The 14,362-nt window shown below is 47.1% G+C and overlaps 1 protein-coding gene across 1 annotated transcript in view; it reads left to right on the forward strand.

Annotated features, from left to right (window-relative positions):
* Positions 1-14,362, forward strand: part of plxna3 (plexin A3) — a 234,280-nt gene that overhangs the window by 215,228 nt on the left and 4,690 nt on the right. Inside the window, exons 25-29 of the mRNA XM_063208712.1 lie at positions 5,896-6,055; positions 7,222-7,325; positions 9,687-9,783; positions 11,184-11,374; positions 13,133-13,302. Of these exons, the coding sequence (XP_063064782.1) occupies positions 5,896-6,055; positions 7,222-7,325; positions 9,687-9,783; positions 11,184-11,374; positions 13,133-13,302 (722 nt within the window). The remainder of the gene's footprint in view (positions 1-5,895; positions 6,056-7,221; positions 7,326-9,686; positions 9,784-11,183; positions 11,375-13,132; positions 13,303-14,362) is intronic.

A 14,362-nucleotide genomic window follows, 5' to 3' on the forward strand; every position in this document is an offset into this window, starting at 1 on the left:
ACACACACACACACACACACACACACACACACACACACACACACACACACACACACACACACACACACACACACACACAGTACATGTACACTCATGTGCATACACACACATTGCTATTTTAATAATATGCAGTAACAAATGCACATGCACATACACACACCCTATCACACAAGCGCACACCCTCAAGCACAATCACCACCATGCATAAGCCAGCCGATGGGGTTCACAAATAGTATGTCTTACCATATAAATGTGATTATGGGCACCATGTGCATGTGTGCTGTATGTCTGGTTGCAGGGGGGGTGGTGTTGTGCCTGTATGACTATTGGGCCTTAACCCCTCCATGCCTCTGCACCTGTCAGACCCTGATCTGAAGGAAGTGGGAGCCCTTAGCTTTGGTAATCCAAGCCTAGTGTTTTGAAACTGGGGCATTGGGGGTCAGCAGTCCCACACACGCCTGTATTAGGTCCAGAATTGAGAGGATGCACACAGGCAAACAAACGCACGCACGCACAAACATGCATACGCGCACACACACACACACACACACACACACACACACACACACACACACACACACACACACACACACACACACACACACACACACACACACACACACACACACACACACACACAGACACAGACAACCCCATCCCCCACCCTGTTTAGCTGTTTAGTTACAGTCTGAGATGTTGGGCACGAGAGGACCGCTCCTGTGTGAGAGAAGAGCCATCTCTACTGTGACTAAGGCCCTTTAAGGAAAACGAAAAAAAAGCTCCTTCGTTTTTATCCTCTCAACTCCCCCGAGCTCTCTGCTGCTTCTCCGAGCCCTGAGCGGTGGCGTGAGGAAGAGGAAGAGAGGAGAGGAGAGGAGAGGAGAGGAGAGTCCTTGGGTGTTTAAAAACCTAATCTCCTCACCGAGGGGGTCCCCTGGCCAATCAGCATTGCCGCTCGTCCCCAAGCACCCCTAAATATAGCTGTCCGGCCAGACTGGGGCAAGAAAACCGCTGTAATTTGCTGTGTAATTGGGTTTTAATCACAAACTCTCCTCACTTGTTAAATATTTTTCAGGGAAGTGGCAGGAGCGAGGATAGAGGAGGGCGGTGGTGTGTGTGTGTGTGCGTGTGTGCGTGTGGGTGTGCGTGCGTGCGTTTGTGTGTGTCGGGATTAGGTGTGCCTGTGTGTGTGTGTGTGTGTGTGTATTGTGGGGTAGGGTGGGATGGGATGTGTGTGTGTGTGTTAATGTAAAATGAGATGGGATTGCGTGCCTGCGTGTTCCTGAATCTGTCTTTATGTGGTTGATATTCCATGTTGGTTTTGTTGGGGGAGGGGGAATGGGAAATAGTCTATTGCTTAATGATCAGCGAGTAGAGTAGAGTAGAGTAGAGTGGCCATATTGCAGATGCTGCTCCTCCTCCTCCTCCTCCTCCTCCTCCTCCTTCATCCCTCCGACCGCTCACTCTGCTCTTAACAGCTGCACATCGCTGTAATCACCTGATTAACACACCACTCACACACACTTCTCCATAAACACACACAAGCACACACACACACACACACACACACGAATTTCACATGAACACACACAAACACACACACATAAATGAGTGAGTGTACGACCCCCGCTTACACAAGCAGAAACGAGCAAAATGTGCACGCACATGCACACACACACACACACACACACACACACACACACACACACACACACACACACACACACACACACACACACACACACACACACACACACACACACACACTAAAGGTCGCCTTATGAATTGATATGAACTATCCTCATGGCATGCCAAACAGGGCCCTGTCCATCCACTGTATATCAAAGGGGGCCTGGATAGTAATAACTATTGACCCCCCTCATCTGTTCAGGCTAAAACAGGACACTGTGGCTAATTCACGAGGACCACGGTCATCCGACGGGTGGTTAGTATTGGTTTATGAGGCCGCGCTTTAAAGTTTTTATTGTCACAGGCTTATGGTTAAGTGTCTGTCTGTATCTGTACGCCTGTGCCCCATGTCCCACAACCCACATACGCAATTCGGCCTTAAAAAAGATGTTCGTAAATTCAGGGGGGGGTTTCTACGCTTGATGATGGTTATGCCTGCTCACAGCACCCCTCCCTTTACTCCCCTAGAGGACGTTCGCTGGTGCTTGAGATTATTTTTTGAAGGATGATTTAACAACCGATGCTCCAATGTGTCTTTCACATCTTTTTTATGACAAATCGTACAGCAGTAGGTAGCCTCAGCGGGACAAAGGCGCTCTGCTGGTAAGTGTGACAGTGTTGTCATACTGGACTTGTCATGATGGGCGGGACAGGAAGGGCCTGTGTTGTATGGGATCTTATTGGTCGTTCAGGTCATTTTTTTAACAATGACGTGTACGGTAGATTGTCTCAGCGGGACAGAGATGTTTTGTTGGTGAGCGTGACTGTTGCCATAGTGATCTTGGGTCATCGTTGTCATGGTGAAAGGGGCAGGAAGGTTCTATCTGTCTGTCTGTCTGGTCTGAGGTAAACGTCCTGCAAGTCCTTCATGTCTATTTGAGGACGAGTTGTGTGGCAGGTAGTCTCAGTGGGGACAAAGGCGTTCGGCTGCCGGTAATGTGGCAGCGCTGTCATGATGGCATGCGTCATGGTTGCATTGTCAGAGCAAGACAGGGGCCGTCTGTTAAGGGAAAGAGAGAGCCTTTCAGTCTGGTCTGAGGTGACCTCATCACAGGTCCTTCAGAGCTTTTCTACGACTAGTCATATGGCAGGTAGCGTATTCTCTGTGGGACAGACATTTGGCTGGTTAGCATTGGGGCGTTCTGGTGTTGTCATGGCTGTATAGCGGCTACAAGACAGAGGATGATACAGGAAGGGCCTGTATGACTGCTCTTAAATGAGAATCAATTCCCTCAAAAGCGTTTTGATGCACATGAAGAGCTTCAGAGAAGGTTAAATGCATATCTGGTAGCACCCGCTTTCCTGGAAATCAACGGAATTGGCAAACTTGGTGCAACAGGGATGAAACATTTTGCCGCCAACAGATTAGATATATGTGAAGAATGGACAGAATTGGCCCTGCGGTTGGGCACTCGTCTACTATGCGGCCGACCTGAGTTTGATTCCTGGCCTGGGTCCTTTGCTGGCCCTTCCCCGTCTCTCTCTCTCTCTCTCTCTCTCTGAACTCACTTCCTGTCTCTCCTCCACTGTCCTGTCTGATAATAGCCAATAAAGGCTTGAAAAGCCCTAAAAGATACTTAAAAAAAGAATGACTAGAATTCTCCTTTTTCCAGTCTTTTTCATACGGCAGGTATTCTCAGTGGGACAAAGACATTTGTTGTGGCAACATTATCATGGTGGCATTGTCCCAGCAGGACAAGGGGGGTGTGTGTGTGTGTGTGTGTGTGTGTGTGTGTGTGTGTGTGTGTGTGTGTGTGTGTGTGTGTGTGTGCGTGAACGTGTGCGTGTGCGTGCATGCGTGCGCGCGTGCATGCGTGCGCGCCTGTGTCTGCTCAAAGATAAACTCGTTGAGGCTTCTCTGCTGGTTGGTGGTGACAGACTGCACCGCTGGCTCGGCTGTGCCTGTAGGCTGTGCCTCTAAAACCACTAGTCTCAAGGTGACAGTAGCGGCACCATCCGCTGAACAAATGTCTTTCAATATTTCAGGGGAACTAATTCCATTTAGTCCCGCTATAATAACGCATTGGATTGATGTGGACGTTTCAGATCCACCTCAATTGTCTAATCACAGCGCTGACAATACCCTCAAGTGTACACACACACACACACACACACACACACACACACACACACACACACACACACACACACACACACACACCTACACCTACACCTACACCTACACCTACACACACACACACACACACACACACACACACACACACACACACACACACACACACACACACACACACACAGCCTGTGCACTCACAAACACATGATATTTATGCCAAATCCCCCGCACATGATGTATTGTAATGCAATGCGCCCCAGCTGCATCATATGACTGAATGAGGCTTGCCTTCATGCAAGTGTGTCTCTTCCTTGAATGGCGTAGGTACGTCTTGTTCTACCTAAGCCCCCGATAAATCCTTGTTTGTTGGCGAGTCAATGGGCCTCTGCCATGGTGGTATTGATCCTGCTGGTGTGTGTGTGTGTGGGGGGGTTGTCTTAGAGCATTCCAGAATCACTCATATTCTCTATGAGCGATGGTGATAAGCAGGGTGAATGGAGTTCTCAACGTCGACATAACGTACGCATGCAGTTTGCAGTGTTTATTTGGGGTTGCCGATCGGTCAGCGCAGGACATGAGGGAGAATGGGCAGGCATTGATCTCTTGTGAGAAATCCAGCAGACAGACAGACAGAGAGAGAGGGTTGAGGGAAAGCCCACAATTCGTCTGTTACTAAGGGGAAGAGGGAGGGAGACGAGGCAGAACAGAGGAAGAGACGGAGAGAAGGAAGGGAGAAGGAGAGGGGGAGGGAGGGAGGGAGAACAGAGAGACAGACGGAGAGAGACTGAAAAAAAAACAGAGGGAGGGAGGGAGAAGAGAAACAAAAAAGAAGAAAATGAAGGACATAAAGAGATAAATTGTTGGGGAAGGTTAGAGATGGTGAGAAAGGCGGATGAAAAGAAAAATGAGTGGGGGAAGGAGAGAGAGCGGAGAAGTGGGAGAGAATGTTCTTCACGGCAGATTTTCACTGCTCCCACTGGTTGTGTGTGTCTGTGTCTGTGTGCGTGCGTGCGTGCGTGCGTGCGTGCGTGCGTGCGTGCGTGCGTGCGTGCGTGTCCATCTCTCCCCACATTGTGTGTGCCTGTGCATGTGTGTGGTTTGCGCGTGTGTGTCTGCGTGTCTGCGTGTCTGCGTGTGTCTGTGTGCATGCACCTGTGTGTGTTTGTTTTTGTGTGTGCTTGAATGATTGAGTTTACATCACATCATGTGGGGCCTTCGGTGTATGCCACATAAACCTTACAGCTGTGCTGTCTGGCTGGGAAGCATCCAGTTTATCTCTGTCACCTTGAGAAGGGTGCACATGTACCTTGCCTGCACAGATGCTCAAATCCTATGTGTGTACGAGTGTCTCTGTGTGTTTGTTTGTTTATCTGTTTGTGTCCCAACGTCCTTGTGTGTGTATTCAACCATGTATGTAAACTAGGGGTGGTACGGTTCACAAAATTCACGGTTCGGTTCATATCGCGGTGTCAAGGTCACGGTTTTCGGTTCTCTACGGTTCTTCTTTTTTAGTTCATGATAAATGGTGCTAATTGAATCTGACTTATCACTATATATCCTACATATTGTTTGTATAGGCTTATAATGTGAAAATGGTATGATTTTAATTGTGTCATCCTCTGATTTGGGGTTATACGCTAATGTTTTAATCAGAGAGACTGGATAAGATACTCCTAGAATCTCTGTTTTACATATTTTTCTGGGCAGTACATGAATTGCGGTTTGCGATGGATTGCACGGTTCGGTTCGGTATGAGTGTAAATTGTACGGTTTCGGTTTTCGGTGCGGTTTGTACCATCCCTAATGTAAACCTGTGTTTTGCATGTGTGTCTTGTTATTTGCACACGCGTGTGTGGCGTGCGTGCATGCGTGCGTGCTTCACCTCTGTGTGTGTGTGCGTGCACGTGAGTGCCTTCATATGTATAAACCTACAGTATGGTGTCTGTGTGTGCGTGTGTGTGTGTGTGTGTGTGTGTGTGTGTGTGTGTGTGTGTGTGTGTGTGTGTGTGTGTGTGTGTGTGTGTGTGTGTGTGTGTGTGCGCGTGTGTGTGTGTGTGTGTGCGTGCGTGTACATGTTCCTCTGTGTAAAACCCCTGTCTGTGTGTGTCCTTCTCCTCCCTCTCTCCTCCTAGACACTAATGTGCATCCCTCCGGAGGGCGAGGTCGGCACGGAGATCCCAGTGAAGGTGATTAACTGTGACACCATAACCCAAGTGAAGGACAAGCTCCTGGACGCCGCCTACAAGGGCATCCCTTACTCCCAGCGACCCCAGGCAGACGACATGGATCTGGGTAAGCGGAGAAAAAAAAACACACACACACATATACGCTGACCCTGTCATACGCACACACACACACACACACAAAGCTAGACAGCCTACCTCCTCAGGCACCCTATTAGCGCACACCTTCAAGCGCTCTCACACACAGTCTGACATTGTCATGGTATCTTTCTCTCACAAACACACTTTCTTTCTCTGTCTCTCTCTCTCTCACTGTTTCTCTCTCTCTCTCTCCCTCTCCCTCTCTCACACACACACATTTTCTTATGCACACACATACTCTCTCCATCTCTTTCTTACACACACACACACACACACTTTCACGCCCACCTCACTGATGATTCACCTCCACTTCCCCGCAGTCTCACACACACACAAACACAAACGCACACGCACACACACCTTTTGATTCATAACGGGGCATAAATTGTTTTGGGCTTTAATGGCCACGCCAGTCGTCTCCCATTCGAAAGTCACTAAAACAGAGTGGCAGGTTTTCATTAGTTCTAGATTAGAGTACCACTTTGCATAATGCACAAAGAACTATTACCATGAATCGTGTCGGCCCCTCGCCTGTTTAGTTCACATTTTCTACTATATCACGCCGGATGGAGGGATGAGGAGAGGAGGGAGGAAAAACAGGAAATGGGGGATGGAGGTGGGGCATCAGTCCCTGATCAGTCCCTCTAGTGTGTGTGTGTGTGTGTGTGTGTGTGTGTGTGTGTGTGTGTGTGTGTGTGTGTGTGTGTGTGTGTGTGTGTGTGTGTGTGTGTGTGTGTGTGTGTGAGAGAGAGAGAGAGAGAGAGAGAGAGAGAGAGAGAGAGAGAGAGGAGAGAGAGAGAGAGAGAGAGAGGAGAGAGAGAGAGAGAGAAGGAGAGAGAGAGAGAGAGAGAGAGAGGAGAGAGAGAGAGAGAGAGAGAGAGAGAGAGAGAGAGAGAGAGAGAGAGAGAGAGAGAATAAGGTTGTGAGTGTTTTTGAGCAAGTGTGTTTGGTAGAGGGAGAGAGAAAGTGTGTGTGTGACAGTTTTTCAGTGTGTTTGTGTGTGTGACAGTATGTGTGTGTGTGTGTGTGTGTGTGTGTGTGTGTGTGTGTGTGAAACGTGTTCACTCACTCAACTCTTTTTTTTTTTTCCTCCTCACCTGCCCCGGCGACCGCGCACCCCCGTTCATCTTCCAGAGTGGAGACAGGGGCGGCTGACCCGGATCATTCTTCAGGACGAGGACGTGACCACCAAGATCGAGAGCGACTGGAAGAGACTCAACACGCTGGCACACTACCAGGTCAGTCAGGACAAATGCACCTCCTTTGCTCTCCTCACTCGCTCCGCAAAAACACCTCTCTCAAATGACTTCCTCTTCACATCTACTATTGTCTACTCTGGTGTTTCTCAACGGGGGCGGTACAGCCCCACAGGGGGGCATTGGGGAGCCCTAGGAGGGTGTTGAGAAGGATACAATTGAGAGGGGGCGGTGCTTGGTCGCCATTGGTGGCATTAGTCCGTTTCATTTTTTTAATACTAAGGGGTCGTTGCCAGGGCCATGATGAGGTCAAGGGGGTGTTGGGAGGCTTAGGATGAGGTCCAGGGGACGTTTGAAGGTTGAGAACCACTGATCCACTCTGTGCCACACTACCAGGTCAGGGCAAATGCACCTCAATCACTCGCTAGCTCCCCCAAAACAGCTCTCTCTAATGGCTTTCCCTTGACATCTACTGTATGCTTCAGTGTTCGGAAGAGCCAGACAAAAGCACTTGGCGGGGAAGAATGGAGGTTCTTTTTTAATAGGTCCACCTTAAATGAATGAAATCAATAAAATCCAACTGAATTAATAAAATGGTTGAACAAAGGTTTGAAAGGTGCACTACAAAGAGCAACTTCATTGTCCAAAAAAAGATATTCACCCAACTAAAAAATCCTTGTAAGAGTGAATGTTCTGGAGCTTTGAAACACTCTTGCTGCTGTTCCATTGTGTGTGTGTGTGTGTGTGTGTGTGTGTGTGTGTGTGTGTGTGTGTGTGTGTGTGTGTGTGTGTGTGTGTGTGTGTGTGTGTGTGTGTGTGTGTGTGTGTGTGTGTGTGTGTGTGTGTGTGTGTGTGTGTGTTTTTTTTTAGGGCTATGTGAGATAGATAGCATTGTGAGAGTTTTAGCATTGAGAGATTTTTCTTAAGGCTAGGGCCCTGAGGATACAGTGCATGAACGCACCTTCCATGCAGAGTTGGGGCTGGAGTAACATTTGGCTGTGGATTACAAGGGACTACTGGGGATGGAGCAGAATTGTTCCACCCAATTATTCGTGTAATTGCGGTGAAATTCAAGTGCACTTGAAAGCCACTCAAATGCCTCTATCCGGGAGTAGAAATAACAGCCATACTCCAAGGATAAAGGAGCTTATTTTTCTCCCTGAACCTGTACATTTTGTACTGAATTTGAAAAAAATAAAGTTTTCTGTGAAGCTAAGGTTTTTGTGGCCCTTTGAAATGGTCTACAATACATTTTGTAGAAAGGATTCATAGCCAACAAATTATTTATGCAACCTAATTACTCGCATGGGTTGTTGTCTTACATCAGATTACATCAGATACATATCGCATTAATTTTCATTTATCATGCGCTTTTATCCAAAGCAACCTAAAACAGAAAAGCAACACTTTTGCCTTTGTATGGTTGAGTGAAATCCAGCAACGCATGCGAAGAGTTGAGCTCTTGAAATGTGCTTTTACATTGGCCCGGCTACCCAGTGAAGCATCAAAGACTTTTATTATTCCGATGTGCTGAAGCACTGATGTACATAGTTCACTGAAGTACCTGCATGTGGAGCACTGCCATTCACTAAAAAGCAATTTATTAAAAAGGTATGACCCAGATAAAAGTGAATCCATATGTTAAATTAATTGGACCCATAACAAGAGTACTGGTGTGCATAGTCCCCCAAGAGAGTAGAGATTAGATGCATTTCAATAAGAAATAATACAGATTTTCAAGTGTTTTTTTTTTCTCGGTCATGGAACAAACCCTATTCTGTTTGTGGCTCGGGTAAAAAGCATTATCAAACCATTTCAAGTGTGCAGACCTTTTTCCTTAATGGATTACACATTTAATTTCACCCTGAACTTTGCCATTAGCACTGTACAGATGTGAAAGCCCTGCCTCTGTCACTGACCCCTCTGTTTGTATTGGTCCATTGTGCTACTTGATTGGAGGCAATGCACATCCATCACAAGAGCCTGGATTCATGTTCTGGTTTAGTATGCTCCTGATTATGAGGGATCACCTGACTTATAGTCTTAATAGACAGTATAGATCAAATTTTATTTTCAATAACAGAAAATAAACCTGAAATCATTTTCATATGTATAAATATTTGGTGAGAACCATGAATCAAAATCAAATAATGTATGCAGAACTTCTCCTTGATGGATTGCAGATGGAGTTTCCCCATGCATCTTGGCGTTATCACTAAGATGAAGTAACCTGTTCATCAATCACATACTGTACATGCCCCTGTGCTGAGTTAATGTCCCGGTTCAGTATACTACTGGTTGTAAAGTAACACCTGGCTCGCTCGCCCCTCTCTCTCTCCCTCTCCCTCTCCCTCTCACCCTCTCTCCCTCTCTCTCTCCCTCTCTCACTCCCTCCCTCCCCAGGTGACGGACGGCTCGCTGGTCGCTCTGGTCCAGAAGCAGGTGTCGGCCTACAACATCGCCAACTCGTTCACCTTCACACGCTCCCTCAGCAGATATGGTAAGACACACAGACACACGCACACGCACACACACACACACACACACACACACACACACACACACACACACACACACACACACACACACACACACACACACACACACACACACACACACACACGGGGGTTGTGGTGGTGCACAGTGGTTCGACACCGCCAAAACCACCACCTCCACCACCGCCTCACACCAGCAGCAGCAGTGGGGAGCATTACGGGTGTATAAAATTACGGGAGCTGTTTCACCGCAAAACAATAAGCCATCTCTGGAGGCCCCTAGAGATCCATATGCTCATGTGCTCGTATAGATCTGTGGAGATCCACTAGATATGTCCATCTGGTAGTCAATGAGATCATATGAAGCCTATTGCTCTATGCAGCCCTTTGAGTGTCGTAAAAAAAATTAATAGATGTGCATTTACTGCGAAAATATTGCACACTGCATAAGGGATGAATTCGGCTCAGATCTCATCTCAAGGTGATGACATTGGGTTTGAGAAAATGTGTTCCTCCCACGGTGTTTCTTTGTTTGATCAGCTGGGTGTACCTCCATTTCACCTCAGTCCTTAGGGAAACACCACGGAAGGTAAGTCAATGCCAAGTCGATGAGGAGATTTTATGCAGAAATCAACCAAAGGCTCTTCAGCAGAGATCCTCCAGTCAATCACGGCTCCTGTTCACGGGGACTTAGGGGCTTGTAAAATGTTAGCCCAGATTATTTGCTCCCCATTGTCATCGAGCTCTCTCCCCAACTGTAATGAATAGCTCCTATTGGAATCCTTTAAGATCTCTATGGTGGTCAATATTACTACTTCTGCCCCGGTGTGTGTTGCTTGTACAGTATAATGTTTATCATACTTAAAGAGCTGTGTTACATTTATAGATTGCCATTACTTAATATTTCTGTAAACCACTGTAATAAAAATTACTCAAAATACTTTAAGATGAGTTCATGCTGTTCTGTCGACGTAATTACTTACTTCATTGACAAGTAGAATCGTTAATACAGAGAATAATCAAATTAATTTCTAAATTGTTATTTAAAGAAAAAAACATCAGAATTGTGAAAAGAATATTACATTATTTGTAAAAAATCCCATAAAACAATAATGTGTCCTCAACACCTCCTCTACCTCGTTAAGAGTTGCTTCTGAGAACATCCCATAATAGTTAGGTATATATTAGCTAAATAGAAAGATGTTGAAAGATGTAGTGTAGTGAATAGTAAAATAGAACACAGTAGATAAAAAGAAAGAACAATCCATTTTTAGATTAGAGTAGAGTTGAGTAACATTTATTGATCCCGAGGGAAATGAAGGTGTCAAGTGAAGCAGCATAGATGGATCCACAGTACACAAAACAAAGTACAATTTTTATTCACAAAAACATCCTCCTCCTCCAGAGTCGCTCCTGCGGACGTCCAGTAGTCCCGACAGCCTGCGCTCGCGGGCGCCCATGATCACGCCAGACCAGGAGACGGGCACCAAACTGTGGCACCTGGTCAAGAACCACGAGCATGCAGACCAACGAGAGGGCGACCGCGGCAGCAAGATGGTCTCCGAGATCTACCTCACCAGGCTGCTGGCCACCAAGGTAGACCTGATCGGTTTATTATTAGTAGTAGTAGCAGTAATTGTAGTAGTACAAAGAGGAGGGCTACTGGTGCTGTAGTGGTAGTAGTACAAAGAGTAGTACTAATGGTAGTAGAAGAAGATTTACTTCTGTTTGTACCTCAACCACACGTTCTCTTAGTCCAGGAAGCACTCCTATACAAGCATTAGGTAGTAATAGTAATAGTAGAAGTAGACAAACCTTTTGTAATGGTATTAAAACCAGACTGTTCCTTAGTCTGTTTATTTTTCAGGTATTAGGCTTTTTATGTCTAGTGGCAGTAGGATAGTGAAGAGTTGCACAAAAATTGAGAGGGATGGGAAATTGGCCTTGGCCGAATTTGAACCTGGCTCTCTGTGAGGGCTTTCAGGCCAACCAGAACGGAGCCGGTGTCGGTGCCCGCACCAGTTACGTTCAGCACTAAAGTGCCGTGTTCATACCGGGCTCTGAACTTTGTCCGCACGTGACTGTGGTACCCGGATGAACCGGCTGACGTCCATGCTGTTGTCACGGTTCGCATAGAAAAACCTACTATTTTGCGGTTCGCATTGCGAACCAACTTTCCAGTTCGCAAACGCAAATATCTGTGGCATGAACACGACGGCCGGTTCGCGATTAGGTGCGGGAACGGGCTCTTGCACGGTTCTCAGTCGGCCTGAACGCTATGTGTGGGTTCTTGTCCCTTGCTGTTATGTCTGCTGTGCACACTGCGCCTCAGTTATGCCACTATACTTCCTCAGCCCCTCACCCTGTCTGTATGCCATGTCTGGAGTCAGACTTCAGAACATGAAGATAAATATGTGATACAGCCCGTATTAAAACGCTCTTTTGTCCGGTCATTTGTAAAGCTTTGGAAGTGGGAGTGTCTGGGGCAGAATAATGGATGAGGAACCCTTTGGCCATCCTTGAAACATTTTAAACTCGGCCAGTCATTCGATTAAAGGGCTTTTCAAGTTGTTGGGCATTCGCAGCAAAGGTTGTCTCGGATTGTAATCCATTTTGTCTTAAGGTAATGCAAGAAATCGTTGGGTCTAGACCGGCTGGCCCAAGCCACTGACTGACTGCCAGACTAAATATGAGAATACAGTGTGTGGATTCGTGTGTATGTGCCTGTGTGTGTGTTATGTTAAGTAGCTTTTAAGTTAAGTATTTTTGCAAGTACAAAATTCTTTTGAGAATGAGAAGGGCAAATTGTGTCTTTGACTGTGTGTTTAGTTTTCAATGTGTGTGGCAGTACATGTATATATGTAGATGCATATAAATTATTGTAACCCACTTGTGTGTATGGAATGTCACGATCAAGTACCCTGCTGAAAATTGTGTTAGAGCATGTGTGTTTGTGTGATGGAGGTCATCTTGCACCTGTTCACCCCCCTCGGGGATCGAACCTGCATCCTCGTCAACTACAACGGTCCGGCAATGGGAGACACAGTACGATACCGCTGGGCCAAGAGACTAGTCTCTCGGCCCAACGGCACGAGACTGTATGAGGCTATCGGAGGGAGGTTTACCAACGTTCCACGCCAACTCTGTGCTAGTTAGCCTCCGTTACATTTGCACACGTGTGTTTGTGTATGTGCATATGTCTGCGCTCGTGTGCATGCACAAGTGTGTGAGTCTGAGTATTGATTGCATGATTGCATCTCTGGTTCTCAATCAATGGTCACTTCAAGGTACTCTTGAGAAGTTTGTGGACAACCTTTTTGAGACGGTGTGGGTGTGTGTGTTATGTCACTACAGGGTACGCTGCAGAAGTTTGTGGATGACCTGTTTGAGACGGTGTTCAGCACGGCTCACAGGGGCAGTGCGCTCCCACTGGCCATCAAGTACATGTTCGACTTCCTGGACGAACAGGCTGACCGACGCCAGATCAGCGACCCAGACGTACGACACACCTGGAAGAGCAACTGGTGGGTGCCTCACACACACACACACACACACACACACACACACACGTACACACACACACACACATGTACACACACGTACACACACACACACACAAGCACACACACACACAAGCACACACACACACACACACACACACACACACACACACACACACACACACACACACACACACAAGCACACACACACACACACACAAGCACACACAAGCACACACAAGCACACACACACACAAGCACACACACACACACACACACACACAAGCACACACACAAGCACAACACTGAAAGCCACCAGATTAGCCTCCCTTCAGATCAGTGACCCCACCCCATCGTATGACACAACTGGTTGGGGCTAGACAGACACACATGAATGCGCACGTGCATGCGCGCGCACACACACACACACACACACACACACACACACACACACACACACACACACACACACTGTGACTGATCATGCCACACCTGGATAGAACAGGTGCGTGCGAGTGAGGCAAATACACACAGACACATTCATGCATACACACAAGCACACACACACTTCTACACGGGCGCACACACACACACACACACACACTACTACTACTACTACTACTACTACTACTACTACTACTACAGCCATGCCACGCCATTCGCTCCATTCCAGAGTCCCATACACGCATGCTATCACTGCAACCATGGCCCCCTCGCTGTGTAATCCTTGCAGACATGGGGAGCGAGGGAGAGGGAGAGACTGAGAGAGAGAGGGAGACGTGGCACGCTTGCTTCATTAGCACACTCTAATTAACTATGGCTGTGAAAAGCACTTGAAGCCATATAAGAGCAGCCATAATGACGGCCTGTTAAACAATATTAAAGGGAATGATCGGCTGTAATTGAAGGTTTTTTTGTGTAGCTTGAATGCTGGCTGGCATTTTAGTGGCCAGTGGTGGATTGTAGAGAAATGGATCCGTGCCCACTTCCGTCTGACTGAAAAATATGTCTAACCATCAAAGTGCTTCGTCATAATGATAATGGGCTCTTTGTGACTTCTCCTCCCTTCTCTCTTCTTTCCTCT

The sequence above is a fragment of the Engraulis encrasicolus genome, chromosome 10, assembly GCF_034702125.1.
Source record: "Engraulis encrasicolus isolate BLACKSEA-1 chromosome 10, IST_EnEncr_1.0, whole genome shotgun sequence".
NCBI classification, from domain to species: Eukaryota; Metazoa; Chordata; class Actinopteri; order Clupeiformes; family Engraulidae; genus Engraulis; species Engraulis encrasicolus.